Source organism: Triticum aestivum, chromosome 3D, assembly GCF_018294505.1.
Source record: "Triticum aestivum cultivar Chinese Spring chromosome 3D, IWGSC CS RefSeq v2.1, whole genome shotgun sequence".
In the NCBI taxonomy this organism is placed as follows: Eukaryota; Viridiplantae; Streptophyta; class Magnoliopsida; order Poales; family Poaceae; genus Triticum; species Triticum aestivum.
The window spans coordinates 166,320,746-166,348,224 of record NC_057802.1 but is presented as its reverse complement, the minus strand read 5'-3'; the positions used below and the strand labels follow the sequence as shown (position 1 = coordinate 166,348,224).

General features: G+C 48.3%; 1 protein-coding gene and 1 long non-coding RNA gene across 3 annotated transcripts; one reads left to right on the top strand and one right to left on the bottom strand.

Annotated features, from left to right (window-relative positions):
* Window positions 1-20,969: 20,969 nt before the first annotated feature.
* On the top strand, window positions 20,970-26,044 carry LOC123078064 (protein HOTHEAD). Its single transcript, XM_044500453.1, has 6 exons — window positions 20,970-21,361; window positions 21,948-22,302; window positions 23,396-23,709; window positions 24,167-24,555; window positions 25,147-25,718; window positions 25,809-26,044. The coding sequence occupies exons 1-6, from the start codon at window positions 21,292-21,294 to the stop codon at window positions 25,861-25,863; spliced, it is 1,755 nt and encodes a 584-aa protein (XP_044356388.1). The 5' UTR covers window positions 20,970-21,291; the 3' UTR covers window positions 25,864-26,044.
* LOC123078065 (uncharacterized) lies at window positions 24,377-27,248 on the bottom strand. 2 transcript variants are annotated; one of them, XR_006437051.1, is made up of 5 exons: window positions 26,902-27,248; window positions 26,674-26,804; window positions 26,466-26,575; window positions 26,294-26,377; window positions 24,377-24,580 (listed from the first exon to the last, which is right to left on the bottom strand). It is a non-coding gene; the product is annotated as an uncharacterized lncRNA (long non-coding RNA). The 2 variants fall into 2 exon arrangements; XR_006437050.1 differs by having other exon boundaries at window positions 26,674-27,248.
* Window positions 27,249-27,479: the final 231 nt, after the last annotated feature.

Genomic DNA, 27,479 nt, shown 5'->3' with positions numbered 1-27,479 from the left:
TTGCTACCATAAATGAACGCCAGCAGGCCCAGCTCAACCACATCGATTATTTCACTATTTCTGTCCTCTCATGTTGTCTGTTCGGTGCTTAGCTCACTGATACCACCACCGTATTAACACAAGCATTTGTCATCTAAAGAAAAAGAAAAAGAAAAACACATAAGCATTCGGAGAGGATGTTAAGACGCTTCCATCAGCTCTGGTGCACGGTCCAGTTCACCGGCCTCTAGGTAATCATCTCATAACCGAATTGCTTTCTTCAATGACGGACAACCTAGCAAGACAAGACAGCCATCATGTGCTCAATTTGCAGGTGCCACACAAGTCCTTTGCTGTGACCACCCAAACATGTTGCCAGTTGGCGCTCCATGTACATGTAATAAGTGCACCATCTAGGTTCGTTCTGTGAGCTCTTGCATTCAGACGTACATTCTTAGTTTATCCTAGTAGTTATCTGAAGGACAACAAAAATAAGATTACTAGTAACATTCTTTCTATCATCAATGTGTTTTACTTGACACTAAACCCGAGATAATTCTTAATCATATGATCAGACAGATTTCACATAGTATAAAACAGCTGCAATGTAATGAATATTGTTTCATAGTCTCTGTTTCGAGTTTCCAACTTCAACACTTGAGATCAGCAAGCAGGAAACAATTCTACTATTAAAACACTTCAGAACGTCATGCAGTCATGGTATACTGTCCCCAGAGGCCCGCACCATGTGGCCTTCTCCCTTCTTATTTAAGGATTTGCGTTGCAATACCGCTGGGTTTCTATGTGCGTGCTGGAGGCAAGTTGACGGACCATTACACTACGAACAGAATAATCATCATTGGTAAGTACGTAGTTCATGATAGTTTCCTGGCAGGACTGATTTTCGATCTTATAGAGCAGATATCATTGGCTCTCACGAGGTCCCTGTCCAACAACAGAAGCCTTAAAAGGAGGCGACGCCATTCTTGGTGTGCAGACAGTTTTTAAGAATTACACATGGATCATCATTTTCTCAAAGCATATGCTCTTGCCCCATTTTATAGATAAAGCACAAACCAAAATACACGGCCGAACGATATAAGACAATGAGGAAGCCCTTTGCAAAGCAGATTCCAGGATAGCCGGACAACATAAATGCAAACGCCTTCGTTTCTGAGAAAAGAACACATAGGTAGGCCTAAAACACCACCACGACACGCCCTAGGATACCTAAGCTCCATGACAACGCCCTCAGGAGGTAAACGGCGCTAAGCGTCACTGCTGCCAAGTCCGAGGTGGAGAAGGGTCTTCAGTCTTCACCCAGGACCCTGGCACATCATCATGGCTGAAAAGGGTGAAATGAGAACAACACGAACAAGTGTTTACACATGAGGTAGATTAGATGTAATGCTTGGGATTATTCCTAACGTTTCAGTTGTCAACTTGTTGCAGCGTATGCATTATACCATTTTGGTAGCTGATGTGATGGGCATAAATGCTGTACCTTCATTGCTCAACATTGTTTCAAAGATGATTTGGACGTCCAATTACAGTTCTTTCTTTTAGTACATTGTACTGTCAAGTTGACATCAAGAATTTCGACCAGTACTAGACGTCCATGCCTTTTTGTTCTTTCGAGAAAATGCAGAGCCTTGCGTCTCGATGCATTGATAGAAAGAAGAGTTTGTACAAACTCAAAGATGAAAGACACCCAGAATTACAATAGGATGCCACTAATAGGTGTCGTGGTTCTAAGTCTGACAGTAAAATGGGGGGTAGGGATGTATAGGCAAGATCCTAGCTATGGAGAAGCTGTACGCACGAGTTTTACGAGTTCAGGCCCTTCTCGGAAGAAGTAACAGCCCTACGTCTCGGAGCCCGGAGGCGGTCGACTGGATTATATGCGTGTGTGTTACAGGGGGTGCGAACCCTTGTGCATGTGGAGGGGGTGGCTTATATAGAGTGCGCCAGCACCCCGGCCAGCCCACGTTACAAGGGATTTAAGGTACATCAAGAGGGGGGCGTTACTGGTAACGTCCGTAATAAAGTGTTATAAATGGCTATTAAGTCTAGAAGTTAATGCTCGACCGTTGCTGTGTAGAGTGACTTTAGGTCTTCTGTCCGTCGAGTGTTTCTTGTTACGGTCGAGTGATCTTGACTCCTCCGAGTGGAAATGTTTCTGGTCGAGTGGGTCATGGTACCCCTCGAATGCTTCTGGCTTTAGAGTGATGTCCTTGGGGAAGGTATTTAGGTCAGGCCTGTGACCCTACCCTAGGGACATGTCCTCATCATTAGCCCCCGAATGGATCAGGGTTTGAGTGGGGAAGGAGTTGAAAATACTTCCGACTCATTTTTCGCGCTTCGGGTGTGTCTTGTTTTGGATCAACGAACCGAGGTGGTGATACCAACTTCTTTTTCAGTCGCCTTGATCCATTCCTGGTTTTGTCGAGTGAACTTTTGCTGGAAGAGATCCGAGTGCTAATGTGGTGGAGATCTTCCGTCTGACAAGTTGTTCTGCTGCCCGCGGATCTCGCGGGATTCGAATTTCGGGAAGCGCGCGGGGCGGAGGAGGCCGCAGTAATCGGGCTGGATAAGGCAAGGCCGCCTCGATTCCCGCGCCGCCTTTTTTGCCACGTATCATGCGCGCGACTGTTGCGGGATTTGATAAGATTGCCCGGGCCTACAGGTCAGTCACTCGGAAGCAACCCCATATAAGGCGCCGGACCGGGGTTTTTGAACAGTGCGTCCTCATTCTTCTTCTCCCTTCTCAGTTTCCCCCACTGCGCCTGCTCCTGCCCCAGCGCCGCCGCTCCGTTCGAGCTCCGCCCGTGGCGATGGGGAAAGACAAGACGGTGGCTCTGGAGCGCGCGAAGAAGGCGACGGCGAAGGCGAAGGGGAAAAAGTCCAGCCAGGGCGGATCCTCGTCGCGGTCCAGTTTGCCGCGCGGCTGGATCCAGGGCGACTAGATCCAGTCGACGATCAGCCAGGACGACCTCGACGATCTGGCGGAGGAGGGGCTGATTCCTCACGGATCGGCGCGGCTCCCGGAGGATGAGACCGAACCTCGACCGCGGGAGGGTGAGTGCGTCCTCCTTGCCACTCACATCGACCGTGGATTTTCTCTGCCTCCGCATCCTTTTTTCCGGGCTTTCTTGAATTTCTTTGGAGCACAACTTCATCAATTTTCCCCCAACACGATCATATATCTTGCTGCTTTCGTGTCTCTGTGCGAAAACTTCTTGGGTTGTCGACCACACTGGGGTCTCTTCAAGCACATTTTCACGTGTCGCTCCCAGTCGGTCAAAAAGGCTAACCCGAGTGACGAGAGGACTCAGGTGATCCAGATGTGTGGGGGTCTTGGGATTCAGATGAGGGGTAAGAGCTCTTTCCCAGCCATAACTCTTCCTGAGTCAGTACGAGGATGGCAGTCGACCTGGTTTTACTGCAAAGACCAGCCGACTCCAGGTCAGTCGACTGGACTTCCTCCTTTTTCTATGGCTCGCGTAGAGAAGCCCTCCGCCTTGAAAGTGACTCCAGGGGAGAAAGCGGAGGTGAAAGTGCTGGTTGAGCGAGTGGTCTATCTCATCCGTGAGGGTGTAACTGGAATGGATCTGCTGGAAGTCTTCCTCAGACGACGCATTCAGCCACTTCAAGCCCGCGACCATCCGATGTGGATGTATTCGGGCATTGAAGATTCCACTCGGGTGCACCCAGAAGAAGTCGACGAGGATACGGTGGAGAAGTGGTTGAGGAGTATCACTGGCAACAAGGATAACCCCAGAGGAGCCAGGAGAATCCCTCCACTTGACCAATCCTACGAACCAGACAAGGTCCGATTCTGAATTACCGAGTGTCATCTTGATTTAACATGCAACTGTTTATGCTTCACCGACTGACTTTGTCTTGCTTGTTTTCTTCTAGGCCCTTACTGAAATGTATTCGATGCCCAACGGAGAGCAGGAGCAGGACCCGGAGGGGGAGGCAAGCGGAGGTGAAAGCGGCGAGTGGCATTCCGACGGAGAGGGGGACGAGGAGAGCGACGACCCGAGTGACGAAGAAGAGGTCGACTCTCCTCCCCGCAGGGAAAGGCGATCCAAACTTACTCACGACCCGGCGAGCGCCCGTGACAAGGCGACCGTTCAGACCGGGCAGTCGTCAAAGCGTCCTCGGACGTCCTCTCCGGCACCAACTGAAAAAGCTCCAAAGCAGTCCAAGGTTGTAGTGCAGAAGACTCGGAAGGCGCTGCCGAGAATCAAAATTGACGTTCCTGTTGCTTCTGCGTGAGTGTTCTTCTTTCGCTTTTACTCGACGTTCTGTGCTGTTTATTTTTCCCTTGGTTTGACCGAATGAATCTTGAAACTGGCAGTGCCGCTACCTCTGGGACCTCTGCTTATAAGAACGAGGATGAGGAAATGGAAGATGCGGTGACCTCCAATCCGGGTACAATCCTCGTGATTTTGTGTTTGATTTGTCAATTGAACTGTGCTATATCCAATCGGGTGATGAAACTTTGGCGACTGATCTTTTTACAGCCGTCAACGTCATTGACCTCCCCGACGACGACGAGGACGAGCCACAGAGGCCCTTGGGGAGAAGAAACAGGAAAACGTCCGCTGGCAAGACGCTTCAATCGACACCGGTGGCGGAACCGGTAATTCAGGACGCCGGCGATGCCAATCGGACTTCCGTCTCCTTCGCCATACCGCTGTCGAGTGCTCGGCCTTCCTCGTCAGCTGCACAGACTCCCACTGATCCACCTTCACTTTTTGCTACACATCACGTCCCAGAGGACCAAGTGGGTGCTGCAAAAGAGGCTATACGCCAGGCGGGCATTATGATGGAGAAGATGAAGATGGTGCGGGAAGCCAGCCAAGCTGCTTATGATGCCAGCTCCGCTCTCCAGAGCAACGTCCAGGTTAGTAGATCGTCGACTGACTCTTCTGGCTTGTTCTGTTAGGATATGGTACCTGAAAACTTTCTTTCCAAGAATCTTTGCATCTGTCTGCGCCTTGCATCTGTACACCCACTGGGTGTTTTGATTTGTCACTGAACAGATTCGCACTTGAGTGATATGTTGTTGTCAATTGAATCTTTTGACCAGTGGGGGCACGCTGAGTGCACCCACTGGGTGTAGTCCCCGAGACCATAATTGACTGCGGGCAGTCGACTATGGTCTGAGCATCAGAATTTGAATTTCTTCACTCGGTCTGGTCGGGCCATGTCGAGTGGAACTTTGAACCAGTGGGGGCACGCTGAGTGCACCCACTGGGTGTAGATCTTTTGACCAGTGGGGGCACGCTGAGTGCACCACTGGGTGTAGTCCCCGAGACCATAATTGACTGCGGGCAGTCGGCTATGGTCTGAGCATTAGAATTTGAATTTCTTCACTTGGTCTGGTCGGGCCATGTCGAGTGGAACTTTGAACCAGTGTTTTTTTTTGCACTCGCACTGGACAGGCCTTGTCGAGTGTAAACTGAACCAGTGGGGGCACGCTAAGTGCACCCACTGGGTGTAGTCCGCGAGACTACTGTTGGATGTTTGATTCGGCAGTAGTCTTAGAATTTGTTGGCTTTATCCTTTTACCTCTCCGAAATAAGACTTGTTCTTTGGTTGCAGAAATCTTGTGATCTTGGAGCTCGTTTTGCTGACCTGGAGAAGCAGCAGATTCATCTCAACCTCGATCTGGAGCTGGCCAAGATAGAACTGCAGAAAGCCAAGGATGACGCCGCTGGTAAGGAAGACCTGTCGACTGAGTTTTCCCTGAACCGGATTTCATTCTGCTTTTTCTGAATCCAACATTATTTTTTTCAGAGAAACTGAACCACGCTCTGGCAAAAAAGGGTCAAGATCTGGCGGCCGCGCAGAAAAAAGCTGACGAGAAAACCGCGCTCGCTGAACAGAAGTTGGCTTCAGTCGGCAAGTTGGAGGAAGAAAACTCCGGGCTGAAAACTGCCCTTGACGAAGCCAATAAGGAAGCGACTCGCCTGAAGAAGGACAAGGAAAATCTGAACGAGAAGATGGAGGTATTGCCCGCAGGAGGAACGATCTGGAGAATTATCTGGGAAGCCTTGCTAAGAAGTTGTTCGTCATGCTTGAAGGTGTTTCCTTTGATCCGACTGGTTTGTTCTTGTCGACTCGACATATGATCATTGGCTTACCCTTGAATTGTGTATGCAGAGTTTTGCCGGGACTTCGAGGAAGAGACCGGGCGAATTGAACCAAGCTTGGACCCCATCAACTCTCCAGTGAAGGATGAAGCTGCCATGAACGTGCTCCGACTGGAATCCCGCATCACTGGTGTTGTCGATTATCTCGCCCGACTGAAAGTCGCGATGTCGCGGATTGACACAGCTCTCTGGCCCATGGCAACACTTCAGAATGACCTCGAGTCTATGATGGCTCGGCTCAATGAAGCTCCCAGTCGAATTCAAGAATGGAAGAAGTCTTCTGCCCGGTGCGGCGCTGATGTGGCTCTATCTCTGGTTCGCGTCCACTGTCGAGAAGCTCGGGAAGAGAAGCTGGCGGCGATTAAAGTTGCTAACACCAAAAGGCACGACTTCCAGTCCTTCATGGAGACTTTCATTGCTGCTGCCACTCGGATTGCTGACGGGATCGACCTGGACGAATTCGTCGAGCCTGCCAGCCCTCCTCCTGCGGAGTGAACAAACTTTTATGCTCTGCCTTAAATTTGCCTCGGAATGCCGAGTGATTTTGTAACCGTTAAACTCCTTCAGGCCGAATGCCCGAGTACTTTGATCCGTGGTCTTGAACTTTAGGATTTATTTGAACTTGATTTATCTCTGAATATGCTTGTATTTGTCTTCGAGTGGAATTTGTTCTTCACACGGAACAATCTTTGTGCTTGAGATGCAGCTCTGAGGTTGATGCTCCAGTCGACCCGCACGCGTCATCCCCTTGCGGATAAGGGTGGAGCGCACGTTGCACTTATGGCGCAGCTCCGAAGGAGAAGGTTGCAGTCGACCTGCACCTCGTCGTCCTTGCGGATAGGGATGGAGCGCACGTTGTACTTGTGGCGCAGCTCTGAAGGAGAAGGTTGCAGCCAACCTGCACCTCGTCGTCCTTGCGAATGGGGATGGACTTCGAACTTAGGCGAGTACTGGACTGTAGCTAAGCCCCCGAGTGGGAGGGTTGCTCACCACTCGGTAGGATTTTTCAAACTTAGGCGAGTACTGGACTGCAGCTAAGCCCCCGAGTGGGAGGGTTGCTCACCACTTGGTAGGATTTTTCAAACTTAGGCGAGCACTGGACTGCAGCTAAGCCCCCGAGTGGGAGGGTTGCTCACCACTCAGTAGGATTTTTCAAACTTAGGCGAGTACTGGACTGCAGCTAAGCCTCCGAGTGGGAGGGTTGCCCACCACTCGGTAGGATTTTTCAAACTTAGGCGAGTACTGAACTGCAGCTAAGCCCCCGAGTGAGAGGGTTGCTCACCACTCAGTAGGATTTTTCAAACTTAGGCAAGTACTGGACTGCAGCTAAGCCCCCGAGTGAGAGGCTTGCTCATCACTCGGTAGGATTTTTCAAACTTAGGCGAGTACTGGACTGCAGCTAAGCCCCCGACTGAGAGGCTTGCTCATCACTCGGTAGGATTTTTCAAACTTAGGCGAGTACTGGACTGCAGCTAAGCCCCCGAGTGAGAGGCTTGCTCATCACTCGGTAGGATTTTTCAAGCTTAGGCGAGTACTGGACTGTAGCTAAGCCCCTGAGTGAGAGGCTTGCTCATCACTCGGTAGGATTTTTCAAACTTAGGCGAGTACTGGACTGCAGCTAAGCCTCCGAGTGAGAGGCTTGCTCACCACTCGGTAGGATTTTTCAAGCTTAGGCGAGTACTGGACTGCAGCTAAGCCCTCGAGTGAGAGGCTTGCTCACCACTCGGTAGGATTTTTCAAACTTAGGCGAGTACTGGACTGCAGCTAAGCCCCCGAGTGAGAGGCTTGCTCACCACTCGGTAGGATTTTTCAAACTTAGGCGAAACGGATTCGCGGCTAAGCCCCCGAGTGAGAGGCTTGCTCATCACTCGGTAGGATTTTTCAAACTTAGGCGAAACGGATTCACGGCAAAGTCACCCACTGGGGGATTTCAGACGCAAACAAAAGCAACAACAACCATTTAGGAAGACTGTAAAGCTCTTGTCTTTGATGAACAAACTACAAAGGTATTTCTTATTACATCTCATCCGAATGAGTACTTAAGTATAAAAGGGGCGGAGCTGCTCCGTGTTCCAAGCCCGTGGCTCATCTTTCTGATGCTCGACATTATAAAGATGGTAAGCTCCATTGTGGAGAACTCTGGTGACAATGAAGGGACCTTCCCAAGCAGGGGCGAGCTTGTGTGGTTTCTGCTGATCCACTCGAAGAACCAAGTCTCCCTCTTGAAAGGCTCGGCCCCTCACGTTTCTGGCGTGGAATCGACGCAAGTCTTGCTGATAAATGGTCGACCGGATTAAGGCCATCTCTCTTTCCTCCTCTAGGAGATCGACTGCGTCCTGCCGGGCCTGTTCTGCTTCATCTTCAGAGAAGAGCTCGACTCGGGGTGCATTGTGAAGCAAGTCACTCGGTAGAACAGCTTCAGCTCCATAAACCAAGAAGAATGGAGTTCGGCCAGTCGACCGATTGGGAGTTGTTCTCAATCCCCAAAGAACTGATGGAAGCTCATCGACCCAGGCGCCTGCTGCGTGCTTGAGATCACGCATTAGTCGGGGTTTCAGTCCTTTGAGAATCAAGCCATTTGCTCTTTCTGCTTGTCCATTCGACTAGGGGTGGGCGACTGAAGCATAGTCGACTCGTGTGCCTTGGAAAGCACAGAAGGCTCTGAACTCATCATAATCGAAGTTCGACCTGTTGTCAGTGATGATGTTGTGCAGAACTCCATATCTGAGTGTCAATTCTCTGATGAAGCTGACGGCAATACTGGCTTCAAGATTCTTGATAGGCTTGGCTTCAATCCATTTGGTAAACTTGTCGACTGCTACAAGCACATGAGTGAAGCCGCTCCTACCAGTCCTCACGGGTCCAACCATATCCAATCCCCAAACAGCAAAGGGCCAGACGAGTGGAACAGTCCTCAGGGCTGACGCAGGCTTGTGGGACATATTGGAGTAAAACTGGCAGCCTTCACATTTGTCGACTATATCTTTCGTCATTTCATTTGCTCGTGGCCAATAAAATCCGGCTCGGTATGCTTTGGCCACAATGGTCTGAGAGGACGCATGGTGACCACAGGTCCCCGAGTGGATGTCGTTGAGGATCACTCGACCTTCTTCTCGTGTTATGCATTTCTGGCTGACTCCAGTTACGCTTTCCCTGAACAGTTGTCCTCTGATCACAGTAAAGGCTTTGGATCAACGGACGATCTGTCAAGCCTCTTCTTCATCCTCTGGGAGTTCCTTCCTAAGGATATACACAATGTATGGCACTGTCCAGTCGGGAGTGATGACCAAAACCTCCATGATCAGGTCGACCACGGCTGGGACTTTGACTTCAGTCGGATCTGTGGGACTCTTAGGCTGCGGGGGCTCTTCAGTGAAAGGATCTTCTTGAACTGAAGGTGTATGAATGTGTTCCAAAAACACGTTGCTGGGAATGGCTTCCCTCTTGGAACCTATCTTTGCCAAATCATCGGCTGCTTGATTTTTCAGTCGGGGTATATGATGGAGCTCTAACCCCTCAAACTTCTTTTCCAACTTCCTCACCGCATTGCAGTAACCAGTCATAGTTGGGCTTCTGACGTCCCACTCCTTCATCACTTGATTGACTACCAAATCTGAGTTGCCGTAGACCATGAGGCGACGGACGCCGAGTGCGATGGACATGCGTAACCCATATAAGAGTGCTTCATATTCCGCTTCGTTATTGGAGGAATCAAAGTGAATCTGGAGAACATATCTGAGCTTGTCTCCTCGGGGGGATATCAGTACCACCCCAGCACCGGAACCATTCAGCATCTTGGAACCATCAAAGAACATGGTCCAGTGCTCCGAGTGGACTTGAGTCGGCAGTTGCTGTTCGATCCACTCGGCGAGGAAATCTGCTATTGCTTGGGACTTGATAGCTTTCTTTGCCTCAAACTTAATATCCAAGGGAAGGAGTTCAATCGCCCACTTTGCCACTCGACCAGTTGCATCTCTGTTGTTCAGAATCTTTGATAATGGAGCGTCGCTGACGACTGTAATGGAGTGGTCAGAGAAATAATGTGCAACCTTCTTCGTGGTCATATAAATCCCATAAACAAGCTTCTGATAATGTGGATATCTTTGCTTTGATGGGGTCAAAACTTCAGAAACATAATATACTGGGCGCTGAACTTTATAGGCTTTTCCTTCTTCTTCCCGCTCGACCGTAAGTACAGTACTGACGACTTGTCCAGTGTGTGACGCCCGGATAATTATGCTACAGTAAACCTACGCTAATGATGCCACGTCACCTCTGTTAGTGTTGATAATCTCGCGTTAGTTCAAAACCGGATCAAAATTCAACAAAAAAATATGGCAAACAACAAAAGTTTTCAAATATTAAAACTAAAATGTTCGGAGTGAATCAAATATTACATAGGTAATTATGGTGAAGAAACCATAATTTTAAATAATGCTTTAATACTCTAAAGTGATTTAAACAGTAACAAACAATTAAGTAAATGCCTCTTAAATTAATAAAACTCTAAACCAATTTATTTCGGGGTAAAACTTTTATGTCAGTGGGTGGTTCTGAGAAATTATTTTAGGAGTTATCATATTTTACTAAACTAAAAATAATGTGTATCTAAGATAAAACAGAAAATAAAAATAATAAAAATAGAAAAGTAAAGGTAAAAATAAAACAAAGAAAAAAATGAGAGCAAAGCCCTCTCCCCCTTTCCCTGGGCCGAACAGCCCAACTAGCCGCCCCGACGCCGTCGCCCTGACCTCGCCGCCTCATCCTCAACCGCCCATCGCCGGACCGCCTCGCCTCCCCCTCTTCCCAGATCTGGATGCGCCGCCGCCCGAGGAGCTCGCCGGAGGCCACGACGCCGGAGCCACCCCGTCGGCCTGCATCCTCTCCGCCGCTCGTCCCCCTCGCCCTCCTCGCGCCCCGCTGCCCTGACCCTACTCCTCCTCTGTGAGCTCCCGCCCCCTCTCCTCGCACTCCCTCGCCCCGCGACCATCGCCGCGCCCCACGCACTCCGGCCCCGCGCTCACCGCGGGGGGCCGCGCCCTGGACACGGGCGGCACCGACCGGCCGTGCCCGTCGTCCCGCGCCCTCTACCGCCCCAGGGCCGCGGCCTCCTCCCTGTGCTGGCCTCACCCCGCCATTGTCTGCGCGCGTGCCCGCCGCGGCCGCGTTCCGTCACCAGACCACATCGCCTCGTCTGCCCGTTGCCGTGCTCCGGCACCCGGAGCCCCCTCTGCCCCCAGCGGCCTTCGGCCCGTGCCGCGTACGCGCTCGACCCGCCGGGCCCGCGCCTCGGCCGCGCTCACCGCGGCCCCGCCTCCATCGTGCCCGCACGTCGCCATCCTTGCCCGACCCCGTGAGCGGACGGCCCCTGCCTCCCCGCGTCGCCAGCGCCCCACCGTGCCTCGCCAGTCCCGCGCCGCGGCTGGCCTGGGCGAGTGCCCGCTCGGGTGCGGCCGCACCCGGCGCCCCAGCGCCCGCTAGCAACCGCCCCGCGGTGGCCCTGTGTGCCACTAACTAGGGGGCCCCACCTCTCATAACAAAAATGATTTAAAAAAAATTAATATATAAAATAAATAATAATAAAAATAATAAATTAATTAATAAAAATGAATAAATAAAGAAAATAAAAATAAAACTAATTAATTAGTTAATTAACCCTGTTTAGATTAATCTAATTTAATTAATTAGTTTAATTATTAGTTAATTAATTAGTTAACCCTAATTACCCTAATCAGTCTATGACAGGTGGGACCCACGTGTCAGATGACTGCTGACGTCAGCATGATGTCATGCTGATGTCATCGCAACACTGTTTCGGATAATGTATATATTAAATAATTAAATAAATTTTAGAAATTAATAAAATCTTTAAAATTTAATATAAAATAAACCGTAGCTCGGATGGAAAAACTTTGTACATGAAAGTTGCTCAGAACGACGAGACGAATCCGAATACGTAGCCCGTTCGTCCACCACACCTCCCTAACCTATCGAACACGCAACTTTCCCCCTCCGTTTCATTTGTCCGAAAATGCGAAACATCGGGAATACTTTCCCGGATGTTCCCCCCTTCGCCGGTACCACCTACTGCCGCGTTAGGACACACCTCGCACTGCTCATTGTCATGTCACGCATCGTCATGCTTATGTTTGCATTGTATTTACTGTTTCTTCCCCCTCTTCTCTCTGGTAGACTACGAGACCGACACTGCTGCTGCCCAGTTCGACTACGGAGTTGACGACCCCTCCTACTTGCCAGAGCAACCAGGCAAGCCCCCCCCCCTTGATCACCAGATATCGCCTATTCTTCTTTATACTGCTTGCATTAGAGTAGTGTAGCGTGTTACTGCTTTCCGTTAATCCTATCCTGATGCATAGCCTGTCCTTGCTTCTACTGTTGTTACCTTTACCTGCAATCCTACATGCTTAGTATAGGGTGCTAGTTTTCCATCAGTGGCCCTACATTCTTGTCCGTCTGCTGTGCTATACTATCGGGCCGTGATCACCTGGGCGGTGATCACGGGTATATACTTATATACTCTATACATGACACATGTGGTAAATAAAGTCGGGTCGGCTCATAGGAGTACCCGCAAGTGGATCTTTGTGGCGGAGCGACAGGGCAGGTTGAGACCGCCTAGGTGAGAGGTGGGCCTGGCCCTGGACGGCGTCCGTGGTTACTTCGACATAACACGCTTAACGAGTTCTTGGTATTTGATCTGAGTCTGGCCATTTGGTCTATACGCACTAACCATCTACGCGGGAGTAGTTATGGGTATCCCGGCGTCGTGGTATCAGCCGAAGCCTTCGTGACGTCAGCGACTGAGTGGCGCGCGCCGGATTGGACTGGAACGCCACTAGGCTAGGTCTGCTTCCGGCCGCGTACGCAACGTGCAGGTGTGCATAGGGCGATGGGCCCAGACCCCTGCGCGCATAGGGTTAGACCGGCGTGCTGACCTCTCTGTTGTGCTTAGGTGGGGCTGCGACGTGTTGATCTTCCGAGGCCGGGCATGACCCAGAAAAGTGTGTCCGGCCAAATGGGATCGAGCGTGTTGGGTTATGTGGTGCACCCCTGCAGGGAAGTTTATCTATTCGAATAGCCGTGTCCCTCAGTAAAAGGACGACCCGGAGTTGTACCTTGACCTTATGACAACTAGAACCGGATACTGAATAAAATACACCCTTCCAAGTGCCAGATACAACCCGGTGATCGCTCTCTAACAGGGCGACGAGGAGGGGATCGCCGGGTAGGATTATGCTATGCGATGCTACTTGGAGGACTTCAATCTACTCTCTTCTACATGTTGTAAGATGGAGATGGCCAGAGGCGTAGTCGTCGACAGGATTAGCTATCCCCCTCTTATTATGGCATTCTGCAGTTCAGTCCACTGATATGCCCCTTTACACATATACCCATGCATATGTAGTGTAGCTCCTTGCTTGTGAGTACTTTGGATGAGTACTCACGGTTGCCTTTCTCCCTCTTTTCCCCCCTTTCCTTTCTACCCGGTTGTCGCAACCAGATGCTGGAGCCCAGGAGCCAGACGCCACCATCGACGACGACTCCTACGACACTGGAGGTGCCTACTACTACGTGCAGGCCGCTGACGACGACCAGGAGTAGTTAGGAGGATCCCAGGCAGGAGGCCTGCGCCTCGTTCGATCTGTATCCCAGTTTGTGCTAGCCTTCTTAAGGCAAACTTGTTTAACTTATGTCTGTACTCAGATATTGTTGCTTCCGCTGACTCGTCTGTGATCGAGCACTTGTATTCGAGCCCTCGAGGCCCCTGGCTTGTATTATGATGCTTGTATGACTTATTTATGTTTTAGAGTTGTGTTGTGATATCTTCCCGTGAGTCCCTGATCTTGATCGTACACATTTGCGTGCATGATTAGTGTACGGTCAAATCGGGGGCGTCACACAGTGGCTGCAATGTAAAGCAGTAAAGACTCTTTGCTGATTGGGCCAGCGAGCACCGGCTGGGTGGAAAGCAGGGCTTTGAGCTCTGCAAATGCTGCATCAGCTTCAGGAGTCCACTCGAACTTATCAGACTTCTTCATCAGTCGGTAAAGAGGCAATGCCTTTTCACCGAGGCGAGAAATGAATCGACTCAAGGCGGCCAAACAACATGTAAGGCTTCTGGACATCGTGCGCACGCACAGGGCGTTTCATTCGGAGAATGGCACTAACTTTCTCTGAGTTAGCGTCGATCCCCCGTTCGGAAACAAGGAAACCGAGTAATTTTCCGCCCAGAACTCCGAATGTGCACTTTGATGGATTAAGCTTGATATCATATCTTCTGAGGTTGGCAAAAGTTTCAGCAAGGTCAGCCAACAGGTCGGAACCTTTACGTGACTTGACCACAATGTCATCCATGTATGCTTCCACATTCCGACTGATCTGAGTGAGTAAACACTTCTGAATCATCCTCATGAATGTGGCTCCAGCATTCTTCAGGCCGAATGGCATGGTGACATAACAGAAGCACCCAAATGGAGTGATGAAAGCTGTTTTTATCTCATTGGGTCCATACAGTCGGATCTGATGATACCCGGAATGGGCGTCCAAAAAGGACAAGCGCTCACACCCTGCAGTCGAGTCGACTATTTGATCGATGCGGGGGAGAGGAAAGTGATCTTTCGGGCATGCCCGATTGATATGCTTGAAGTCAATGCACATGCGAAGTGAGTCGTCCTTCTTGGGGACCATGACAACGTTGGCTAGCCACTGGGAGTGGTAAATCTCTCGGATAAACTCAGCTGCTAGGAGCCGAGCCACTTCTTCACCGATTGCTTTTCTTTTCTGTACGGCGGACCGTCGAAGATGTTCTTTAACTAGTTTCACTTTTGGGTCGACTCGCAAACGGTGCTCAGCCAGCCCCCTGGGAACACCCGACATGTCAGAAGGTTTCCATGCAAAGATGTCCCAGTTCTCACGGAGGAACTGGATGAGTGCTTCTTCCTATTTGGAGTCGAGTGTTGTCGAAATGTGAGTCGGAGCAGCATTGGGATCGGTCGGGTGAATATGAATCGGCTTCGTTTCACCAGACGACTGAAATGCTGAATCCGTGGCAGGCTTCTTAGCTCGCAACAAATCACCCAGATCTGCATTTTTTGATACTCCTGCAATTCCACTACTGCCATTTGCGCATCGGCGATCTTTGAGCCCTTCTGGAAACACTCTTCTGCCTTCTTCCGATTGCCAGTGATAGTGATCACTCCTTTAGGACCAGGCATCTTCAATTTGAGGTAAACGTTACATGGTCGAGCCATGAAACGTGCATAAGCCGGCCTGCCCAGAATAGCATGATAAGCACTCTGGAAATCGACGACTTCAAACGTCAACTTTTCTTTGCGGTAATTCTTGGAATCACCGAAAACCACATCGAGGGCGATCTGGCTGAGTGACTCAGCCTTCTTGCCAGGAATAACCCCATGGAAACTCATATTGCTTTCACTGAGTCTGGACATCAGAATGCCCATTCCTTTCAAGGTCTCCGCATACAGTATATTCAGGCCACTGCCACCATCCATCAGAACCTTAGTCAACCGAGTGCCTTCGACGACTGGGTCGACCACCAAAGCTTGCCTCCCAGGGGTGGCTATGTGTGTCGGGTGATCAGACTGGTCGAATGTAATGGCAGTCTGGGACCACTTCAAATAACTGTGCATCGCCGGAGCGACCATGTTCACATCTCTATTGATGACTTTCAGTCGACTTTTGCTCTCAACATCAGCAAAAATCATCAGAGTGGAATTGACGTGGGGGTAACCATCATCATCCTCTTCCTTATCCTCAACTTTGTCCGATTCTTTCTCCTTTTCTGTGGGCTATTTCTCTCGGAACTGCTGGATTAGGAGCCGACATTGTCGAGTGGTATGTTTCGGATAAATGAGATTACCCTCCTCATCCTTTTTGGTGTGAATGTGGCATGGTAAATCCAACACATCATTTCCATCTTGATCTTTTACTTTCTTGGGGTTCCATGGCCCTTTGGCCTTCCCCTTGAACTTTCCTTGAGTCACGGCTAAGGCTTCTCTGGGAGCAGCTGGCTCGGCTTTACGCTTCTGCTTCCGACTAGAGTTCCCTCCCCCGGTTTCGTGGGCGACTGTTTTGTGCTTGCCACTCCGGATCCGATCCTCCTCTTCACCATGAGCATACTTGGTGGCAATTTCCATCATTCGACTCAGAGACATATCTCCGGTACGACCGAACTTCAGATTCAATTCTCGATACTTGACGCCTTCCTTGAAGGCACAAACTGCTTGGTGATTAGACACATTCTCCACCGTGTGGTGCAACGTGATCCATCTCTGAATATAATCTCTCAAAGTTTCATTCGACTTCTGCACACAAGACTGTAGCTCCGTTAGCCCTGCTGGCCGTTTGCATGTACCTTCAAATATTTTGACAAACACTCGGGCAAGCTCTTCCTAGCTATAAATACTGCCAGGTGCTAACTAATTCAACCACGCTCTGGCCGAGCCCTCTAACATCAGAGGAAGGTGCTTCATGGCCACTTCATCATTGCCACCACCAATCTGCACAGCCACTCGGTAGTCCTCAAGCCAAGTGTCAGGCTTGGACTCGCCAGTGAACTTGCTGACTCCAGTCGCCAACCTGAAGTTGGGAGGAATCACTGCTGCTCTGATGGCTCTGCTGAAACACTCGGGACCTGAAACATGCACCCTGCTGCCGGTCGGGTAATCTCTATCGTGGCCATCTCTGTGTGCTCTGTTCCTGTCAACCAGACCTTGAACGAGAATGGATCTCGCGTCAAAGCCCGGCTCTCGGGGGTCGACTGGAATCCTTCGCCCACCACTGTGAGGGCGCCTGTCATCGTGTTGCCGAGGCGCGTATGACCCACTCCTTGGGGGAGGCGTGGGTACTCGGCGACGATCATACTGCTCACGGTTTCTGTACTGATCCTGTCGGTCTCCACGTCCCTCACGCCTTGGAGGTGATCTTGGGCCATGAGCCGACTGAACTGTGTCTCCCATTACAGATGTACTATGAATCCTATTCCGAGACTGTGACACTGCTGTGTTCTGCTCCCCCGCCGCCCGGAGCAAAGCCCGGATCTGCATCAAACCCCTACCAGCCTCCGACTGGGAAGGCTGAATCGACTCCGCTATTCGGGCAGCAGCTGTGAGATTCTGGATCGGGGTTCGATATACCTGGGTTGGAGGCGGAAAAAGTTGTCGTCGACTGGATTCAGGAACTCGCTGCCGAGCACGCTCGTCGAGTGTGTGCTGGAGATTCTCCAGTCGAGTGCGCTCAGCCAAGTTGGCCAGGCGCACCTCCTCCAAGGCCCGGGCCTCGGGGGTTTCTCCAACGATAGGAGTGTGAAGTACATCCATGTTACGGCGGCGAAGCTCTTCCCTCTGCTGCGAAGAGAGGGGCTCGGGGCGGTACTCCTCGTGGACACGCGACGGATCGCCTCCGCCATCACCACTGTCGTCGCGGGGGAAGCCAGGAGGACTGCGCAGTTCGTTGACCATCAGGACTTCCGCCAGGGGGTCGCTGCTGTCGCACTCGGATGCGGTCTCAACGGGGCCAGTCGAACAGGCCGTAGAGAGTTTCGTCGGGCTCGATTGCCGCGACTTGGGGGTGGCCGACTGGCGAGCCACCGCGTGCCTCACCCACCGCTGGAGCCTCGACCGACCGGAACGCTTGTGTCGGCGGGCAGCAGGGAGTGAAGACGCCACCGGAGCCGACTGATACTGGGTCGACGGCTGCCGCAGGAGGACGCCGCGGACGCACGCGCGAAAGTGCGTTGCCCCGCGGACGGGGAGCGCCTCGACGTCGAGTGGAGCTTCTTGGAGCCAAGCGGAGTCGTCGGCGACGAACACGAGCGCGCCAAGACGAATCTCGCGGCCCTCGGCCAATCCTCCGCCTGAAACCATGCTGATGGGGATCGGAAAAATTGCAACTTCTCCAACAAGTCGCTAAGACACTTGCCCCACGGTGGGCGCCAACTGTCGTGGTTCTAAGTCTGACAGTAGAATGGGGGGTAGGGATGTATAGGCAAGATCCTAGCTATGGAAAAGCTGTACGCATGAGTTTTACGAGTTCATGCCCTTCTCGGAGGAAGTAACAGCCGTACGTCTCGGAGCCCGGAGGCGGTCGACTGAATTATATGCGTGTGTGTTACAGGGGGTGCGAATCCTTGTGCATGTGAAGGGGGTGGCTTATATAGAGTGCGCCAGCACCCCGGCCAGCCCACGTTACAAGGGATTTAAGGTACATCAAGAGGGGGCGTTACTGGTAACGTCCGTAATAAAGTGTTATAAATGGCTATTAAGTCTAGGAGTTAATGCTCGACCGTTGCTGTGTAGAGTGACTTTAGGTCTTCTGTCCGTCGAGTGTTTCTTGTTACGGTCGAGTGATCTTGACTCCTCCGAGTGGAAATGTTTCTGGTCGAGTGGGTGATGGTACCCCTCGAATGCTTCTGGCTTTAGAGTGATGCCTTTGGAGAAGGTATTTAGGTCAGGCGCGTGACCCTACCCTAGGGACATGCCCTCATCAATAGGCACCACCTCAACTGGTAGCGAGCCCAGCCCTCGCACCCGCCCTTGCCCCTAGCCTAACTTCCGACTGGATATTGTCAAGGAGGTCGGCTAAAGTGAGTCGGGCGGTTGTCGAAATGCCTATGTAATGGACATGTCCATACACTACTGAAAAATCCCTCTGTGCCGAGTGCTTACCGTTTCGCCGAGTTCCCGAACACGGGCTGTCGGCAATGACTATGTAAGCTGAGTACAGATCTCGGTAACAATTCGAACTCGGCAGAGACTTGCCATTGACGAGAGCCGGACAATAAGGACTCGACAAGCGAAGTAAACTCGGCTTATATATGGCCTATGTCAAGTTGTGCTGGATTGAAGGCACCCAGCAAATCTGGCGCTACGTGGTGATCGCGGTAGCTGGCATCTGCTCTGTCACAGCGGACTGCTTTTGCTGAGCGCCTGTAAAATGGGACTCGGCATAATTTCCGTCAGACATTTACAGTTTTTCTTAAATCACCACGTAGACAGCTTTCCGAGTCCTTGACAAAAAGAACTTGGGAAAGCCCTGACTCTTCGTCTCCCGCGTGTTATAAAGTACAAACCAGTGTGACTGTGTGAGGCAGGCTCGGCTGTGACCTAGCTATAGCCGCTGCCACCTCGTCCTCCCCACCGCTGCCACCCCGCCCCGTCCCTCGGCCCGGCCGTCTGCCAATGCCAGCCGCCCCGCTCCTCTCCAACGGCGCACTCCGGCAAATCCCCACGGCCCTGGATGGCCTCCTCCACCAACGGCCGGCAATAACCGAGCTGAGATTTTGTTCACCTTTTTTTTCTGTTTTTTCTTTAGGTAGTAAATATTTATTGGTTAATTGTGAAGTAATTAAATTGTTATAGTTAGTAGTTGGTATATGCCTACCGACTGGATAGTACTAGACGTCCATACGTATCACTGACAATTCCTATGCAATCTAGAGTACCGTCCATACCTATCACTGATAATTCCTATGTAATCTAGAGTACGATGATGCTAACCTCAAATTTGCTAACCAATTGAGCGAGATCATTCAATGACAGACACATTGGTGTTACAAAACCATTTTCTGAAGTAATGGCAATAGAGTATCATGTATCTTGTCAATATCAGGCCAGATAGTGGTTTGTCATCTTAAACAACGCCTTTTCTACACCCTCCTCAGCCCTTCTCTTTCTTGAAAGCAACACCTCTGGGCAGACGGGAGGACACAATAGAATAAGAAATATAGTCTTCTTACCCTCAAAAAAACAAGAAAGAAATCTAGTCTTCTTGGAACAGGATTCGACTGAAGGGAGCTGGTTTATTGAGAATAAAGTCTAGGTGAACGAGGACTCTTAACTGTATCAGAAATTGTCTACAATGTTCAGTTTTATTCAAAATGGTCAATGGCCTACTCAGACTATAAAGATACACATAATCGAAATAGGCTTTCGCCCCGCTTTACAGATAAAGCAACCTGCCTGTGTATTTAAATTGAGTAAATTTCACAAAATTGCATGTCTTCTAATTGAAAGGGGTGCCCCTGTCTGTTTGTCGAAAAACTAATGTGAAAACCTATCCCAGAAGTACGGATTTGAGGATCAATCTCACAAAACTACAGATTTAGGGAGCACGTATATCACAGAAATTTTCCTAAAGATGTCTCTCACAGAACTACAGTACATTTTAAGAAACAAAGTAACCTAATTAGGATTAAATATATCACAAAACTATCTATTTAAGAATCAATTTCACAAAACTATAAGAACCAAAGTGTATCCCAAAATTACAGATGCGATAATATGTTGCTTAAACTTAGTCAGATGTGATAGTTTGTACATTAAACTTGTAATTTTGTGAACTTTACTCATTTAAATTAGGAAAAAAGTATGCCCTCTTTTCTAATCGCTAATCTGTACTGTACTACTTCTCTACCTATCCCTTTCACTTCTCTACCCAGCCAAGCCAGGTTCCTGATTTCTCGATTTTTGTAGAAGTTTTAATTAGACTGCTAACATCGCAGTGCTGGCGTGTAAAATTGATGCTCGTTCATGTCACGAGTTGTTCTTGTTAGCACAAAATCATCTGCGATAGGGCCAAGGGGGTTAAGTGAACTTTTTCAAGAGATCAAAGTTGAAAACACCAACCAGTTTCAGAGTTCAAGGTTGAAAAATGAACTTCTACAATAGCTCAGGTTTGAAAAGTGGACATTCTTCAAAATCTGCCTATAGTCACCGAAAATGAAATAAAAACGTCACTGAGTTTGAAAGAAGCGAGAGGGAGATATGCATGTAAATCAGGGCGGTGGGTAAAATATTCACAGCAGTTTCGTTGTGGTTGGTTGGCTGATGAGGAAGTCCATAAATCTGACTTGTAGTACTACTGGACAGTGCTGCACTGCATTGAATGGCAATTAATGGTGTGGGTGAGCGCCCTTGAATGAATGTACACAATAGCTCTCTCAATTCCACGGTGCTGCTACTGTCTACATAAACGAGTGAAATGCATTGGGCAAGGTTGCGAGGTGGAGAAATCAGAGAGCACCAGACAGAAGGCAAGTACGCAGAGTCAGAGGTGAAAAAGAAAGGGGAAAAGAGAACAAAACAAGGGGAGCTCTTTGGTTTCAATGGGTTTGATCAGCGGAGGGGTGTTCTTCAAGATCTTGGCGTTCCTCTGTTTCGTCAGATTATCTCAAGGTACATTCCATCTGCTTGAGCTTATCTATGCTTCTCAAAACTGCGTCTCCCCTAGAAAAAAGCTCAATGGTTCAGAGTTGGAGTTTTGATCCCTCGATGTTTACCTTCTTTGTTTCTGCCGATAAGCTTGTTGTTATACCCACCATGGCTATTATCCACAGATTTTGAACTGGCTTAGGAGCATGGGCCTTTATTTAGACATTTTGGCTACATTCGTTGATAACAAAGGCAACTTGTCATCTATTTCTAATTATCCTACATTATGATTTTGATATTGTTTCCTTAGTCCTGAAGTGGCACTTTGTCGTTGTAAGAATGTTTGGCATGTAATGGTACATAAGAAAGCGTCATTTCCAAGTAAAAGGCTGGAAAAACAAGGTGTGGAATCTGGAAAAGATGTACCTTCTTTTCACAACCTGTAGAATTATTTATAACCAGAAGAAACCTGATGAAAAGCAGGAAGAGTTAGCATAACCAGGTTGAGACATCCTCATATATATCAAGATAGAAGAAGAAAACTGACTGAAATAGTATTAACCTGTACCAAGCAGCTCCAGGCAATAATATCAAACACTTAAACTTGCAGGAAGAAAACATTCCGCCACACCGGATCTCCCTCCCCTCCGGAAGGCGAGCAGTTTCTCCAAAATCCAGCATGAAGCATATGACTACATCATTGTCGGCGGGGGCACGGCTGGATGCCCATTGGCAGCAACGCTGTCGAAAAAGTACAAGGTGCTGTTGCTTGAGAGAGGTGGATCTCCATATGGCAACCGCAACATCTCATACCTTGAGAACTTCCACATTTGCTTGACCGATGAATCGAAGAATTCCCCATCTCAGGGATTCATCTCCACTGATGGTGTCATCAATTCCCGAGCAAAGGTTCTAGGTGGCGGAACATGTATAAATGCCGGCTTCTACAGCCGAGCCAACCGAAGGTACGCAATGTGTCATGTTTTCAGCTATCTAACCTAGCTTAAGATCCATTTACTGTGCAAATAAACTTAAGCGAAAGTTAAAATAAGTAGTTATTTAATAACCTGAATAGGAAATATCGATATCAAAAGATGGGAATAATCCTGTTTGATCTTACTATCACAAGAATTAAGTGGTTCAGCATGGTTGATCAGATATACCAGGATATTTCACAGCTATTCAATCTGAAGCCCCACTGTAGGTGTGTTAGTATGTCACATTCACAAAGCAGTGTTCATATCTTCTGTCTTAAGCAAAGATTAGACCAGTCTCAACACTAAAGAGTCAACAAAATGGCTGATGGGAGAAGCCAACGATCTTAGAGGTAGCCATAAAAGTTATTACTAAAAAACCTTTTCAGCCCCATAACTGTACCTGGTCTTGAAATACCTTATGCTCTGACTGGAGATTTGTCACATGTTTTTTCACATGGATTTTTCATAGCTTCTAGTTGAGTATCATAGTGGTAGAATTTATTTTGCAGTTGCAGGACAGATATCAGACGCATTAATTGTCGCTCAACAACATTAGAGCTAGCAGGGGAGTAATTAGATTTGGAGGGAAGCCAGTAAGGCTATGTGACTTTCTTATTGGAGTTTATATAGCTGCACACCGATGCATACTATGGAGTGGTGAAGGACTGAAAATGAGCATCGAAGAAAAGTTGCAAAAGATCACTAATACATTTTTGTTTGATTTGGTAACATAGAATGATGAATAACCAAATAGCCGAATTCCACTAAAGTTTGCCATAAGTCCTGAAAGGCTTAGAATGTCGTGGCAGAATTCATTAACCATTGCAGTAGCTGAGTTTTTTGAAACATCTGCAGTGTCAAACTAGAAAAATATATGCCAGTTATTACAGGAACCTTATAAGAATATAAGAAGGAAATTGCTCGCATAAGCATACGGCCAACTATAACTATAAGATAGCATAAAATCTGGTTTCGACAAGACGGGCAACTGTGCCTATTGGACTGAACCTATCATGTCAAACATTAGTATTAGTAAGGCCTTATAAGTTTGTAACCAATTATCATGCGCTTGTCCATGCAGATTTGTGAAGGATGCAGGATGGGATGAAGAGTTGGTGAATCAGTCCTACCCCTGGGTCGAAGAGAGGATTGTTTATTGGCCAAAGATTGCACCTTGGCAAGCTGCCCTTCGTGATGGGCTGCTTGAAGCAGGGGTATCGCCTTACAATGGATATACCTATGACCATCTCTTTGGAACCAAAGTTGGGGGAACCATCTTTGATGAGGCTGGGTACCGGCACACTGCTGCTGACCTCCTAGCTGCTGCAAATCCTGACAACCTCAGAGTGCTGCTTCATGCTAGTGTGAACAAAGTAATTTTCAAAACGAGACATGGTAAGCGATAATAATCCAAGTAAGTAGTAGCTCTTATAATCACAAAAAAATTCCATGGTAGAAAAGAACAAAGCACCCAGTGAGAAATCTGGTAACTGGAGATCTCAGAAGTTTCAGGAAATTGTTTCACAAAATTTAGGACAAATTTAACTTATTTGTAGAAAAAGGAAACTGAACAGAAAATGGTGTTTTGAGGATTCAAACCCACGAGTTCACGGCGTCCACTTATAAAGCATGATGAGCATATGTGCCTTTAATATGATGACTGTGTTTGTCAATAATTTTGCTTCTGGCTGAATGTAGTTAGTTTTGGTCAATAATTTTGCACCGGACATACAATTTCCTCCATAATCTGTATCCACTTCCATAAGAAGGAAGCTACGAAAACACATACTTAAAACAAAAACATTAGGTACTGCAGAATCATATTGTTATAGTAACCTCATCTCTTGCACAGGACATCAGAAACAGAGTGCTATTGGGGTTCAATTCAAGGATGAGAATGGTGGGCACCATCAAGCCTTTCTCAGCCAAAAGAGAGGCAGCGAGATTATTGTCTCTGCCGGTGCAATTGGAAGCCCCCAGCTGTTATTGATCAGCGGTATTGGACCAAGGAGTGAACTTAAGAAGCATAACATTTCTATAGTTCTTCACAACGAACACGTGGGTAAAGGGATGTCAGACAACCCACTGAGCTCCGTATTTATACCCACCAAGGATCCCCCAAAGCAATCTCTTATTGAGACTGTTGGAATAACTGATGATGGTGTGTTTATCGAAGCCAGCAGCGGTTTCGGCCAGACAGGGGACAGCATCCACTGCCACCATGGAATCATGTCTGCTGAGGTTTGGCATCAATCATGATTGTTACCTGAAATAAAATTCGAGGATTTCATTACAGTTTACAAGTATCATGGTGCATTTCAGTTAACAAAAGTATCATGGTAGTGCATTTCAGTTAACAAAAGTATCATGGTAGTGCATTTCAGTTTACAAAACTGTCATGGTGCATCACAAAAGCTTTTGAGCAAAACAATACATCTTGCACGACCAATCTATAAAAATATGCACCCTAAAATGGGCTTTTTGGAACCAACTTCCCAAGCTTTATCTGTTAAGCTTTAGCTTGCAGGTGCCCAAGATAAGCATATAGACAAATCAGAATATATACTAACATGTAGGTAAGAATCAAATTATGCAGCAGCTACACTCATTTGCAACTACCTACTTTCCTATTTGTATCACATAATAAAATTTTCTGAATTCCTTATCGTCAATGTTATAAACTAGAGTTATCTTTCAAAGTACTGAAAAGGCTTTCACCCCACTTTATATATAAAGCAAACCGCCCGAGCCACAATCATCCAAACACAGGCATATACTTCCTTAGAAGCACGGCAGTTTTCATGCTTATGACCTTTTGGCATTCTAATGCAGATTGGGCAGTTATCGACGATTCCTCCAAAGGACAGAAGTTTAGAAGCAGTCCATAAGTATGTACGTAACAAAAATAGCCTGCCCAAAGAAGTATTCCATGGAGGGTTTATTCTTTCGAAGATTGATGGCCCGCTGTCTACTGGCAATCTAGTTCTTGTGGACACTGATCCCAACAGCAATCCTATCGTCACCTTCAACTACTTCAAGCATCCACAGGATCTGAGACGATGTGTTTACGGGATCAAGACCATAGAGAAAATAATTAGTACAAACACTTTCTCAAACTTCACTCCCAAAGATGGTGGATATTCAATGGAAAAACTGCTCAATATGAGTGTAGCAGCTAACATAAACCTGATACCGAAGCATACAGATGACAGCACATCCTTGGAGCAGTTTTGCAGGGATACAGTGGTCACCATCTGGCATTACCATGGAGGATGCCATGTAGGCAAGGTGGTTGACCAACAGTACAAAGTGATTGGCGCCTCAGGCCTCCGGGTAATTGACGGATCAACCCTATCCAGGTCGCCAGGAACAAACCCACAAGCCACAGTCATGATGATGGGCAGGTACAGCACAGAAACATAATATAGTTTGCATTTTATTAAATTCATTTGAAATCCAGGGTTTGATCTTTCTTTGTTGTATTTGACGTGCAGATACATGGGAGTAAAGATCTTAAGGGAAAGGTTAGGACGGGCGGCTGGAGTATAATAGATACTTGGACATTATTATCTTGTTCATCATGTAAGAATGTGACTTAGGAGAGAAGTAAATAGTAATTTTTGAAGAGATTCATCAACGACCACCAAAGAAAGAAGCACTAGTATTATCATCTGTATTCTTACCATTCATGTGGAAATATATATATATGGCCTACCAAAATATTATGTTACATTCACATTCCCACCCTTTTTGCTCCAAAGGATCTTCAAAAATAAAGCATTCATATGATAGTTTCTTACACTGTGGACAAGACAAACTCTACGAAATGTAATCATAGACTATGAAACATTTTGATTCATGAAGAATCAATGTGCAGAGAGTGCCATGTTATCTAGAACTACAGAAAATGATACTAACATGTCAGAAAATAGCGCCAAACAGATAAAAAAATATACGGCCGGGGGGCAGATCTTCTAACCATCTGTTGTTGGTAGAAGCAGAGGTGAATTCTCCAAATCACAAGGAAGTAACCTCTCTTGTCCCCTAATGGCTTCTTCAGGTACTGGTCCAGGCAACAATGAGGATGATGATGAACATCAACGACAGAAAGTAAAAGAATCTCACTCATACACTTTAAGATTTCACTCAACTATATCCAGTCGTGTGCTTCCCATCCTGCAAACTGCAGGCGATTTTTGTTCCCATTCTGTATTACAACGAGCACCTTCCACAACAAATAATTTGTATCACGTATTTTGGTCTGCATCGCGTGATAAGATCAAGAGTAGTAGTGAAATTGCAACAAATTGTATCAACAGAAGGTTATTAAAGCTTGGCATGACATTAAGTTGGATTTACCTGATTCTTTGTGTTCTGGCTACCTGGACCTGGAGCACCGTCACCCATCTGACATGAATCATCGGGAGCTCCTCCGTGTTGCCGTGCTTGCCCAGTTGGCCAGGTGACTTGTCTCCCGCTCGTCAGACCACCTCCTCGCACACCGAACGAACATGCAATTACCAAAAACTTCAGAATCTTCAGAAATTTAGGGGTTCAGTTCAGCAATGTACTCTGCACTTCACATACAGTCTGAACAGAAACGGCGGCGACGCCTCGGGGAGACCGAGGCCGATGTAGAGCAGCAACGCGAGCGCGACCTGCAGCAGCGCTGGAACCAAATTCTTCCGGCGCCTGTCCGCTCGCGCGCGAGGGCACCGGTGAGGCTGCTGGTCGTTGCCTCTGGCAGCGTCGTCTCAGCGGAGGCATCTAGCGGCAGGAGAGGGCCGTCGTCTGGACGTTGGCGGCGCAACCACGGTGGTGCGACGGGGCAGAGGACAGAAGATGCCAAACTCCCGCTTGCCGCGCTCCTCCTTCACGCCGACCTCCTGCTCGAAGCGGCGGCCGCGGTTGTCCTAGAGGTGTACCTGCATTCCACCTAGTCAGGCCCGGCGATGCAATTTTGGAGCCAAAATCACTGTTTCGACCTTTCTTAGTAACTTTAATAAAAAAACTCTTTCACTTTTTGTAGCATGATCCCTACCTCTGATAACGCCAAGGCTTTCAAAATCACTGTTTTGATCTTTCTTAGTAACTTTAGTAAGAAAAAAATCTTTCAGATTTTGTAGCATGACCTGAACCTCTGGTAACGTGAATGCTTTTGGCGT

Bases quoted from the DNA above. Each gene is read 5' to 3' on its own strand.
- LOC123078064 (XM_044500453.1), top strand. From the start codon at position 21,292: ATGGGTTTGATCAGCGGAGGGGTGTTCTTCAAGATCTTGGCGTTCCTC. The intron at 23,710-24,166 runs GTAAGCGATAAT...TCTCTTGCACAG, and splicing joins AATTTTCAAAACGAGACATG to GACATCAGAAACAGAGTGCT. The intron at 24,556-25,146 runs GTTTGGCATCAA...ATTCTAATGCAG, and splicing joins ATGGAATCATGTCTGCTGAG to ATTGGGCAGTTATCGACGAT.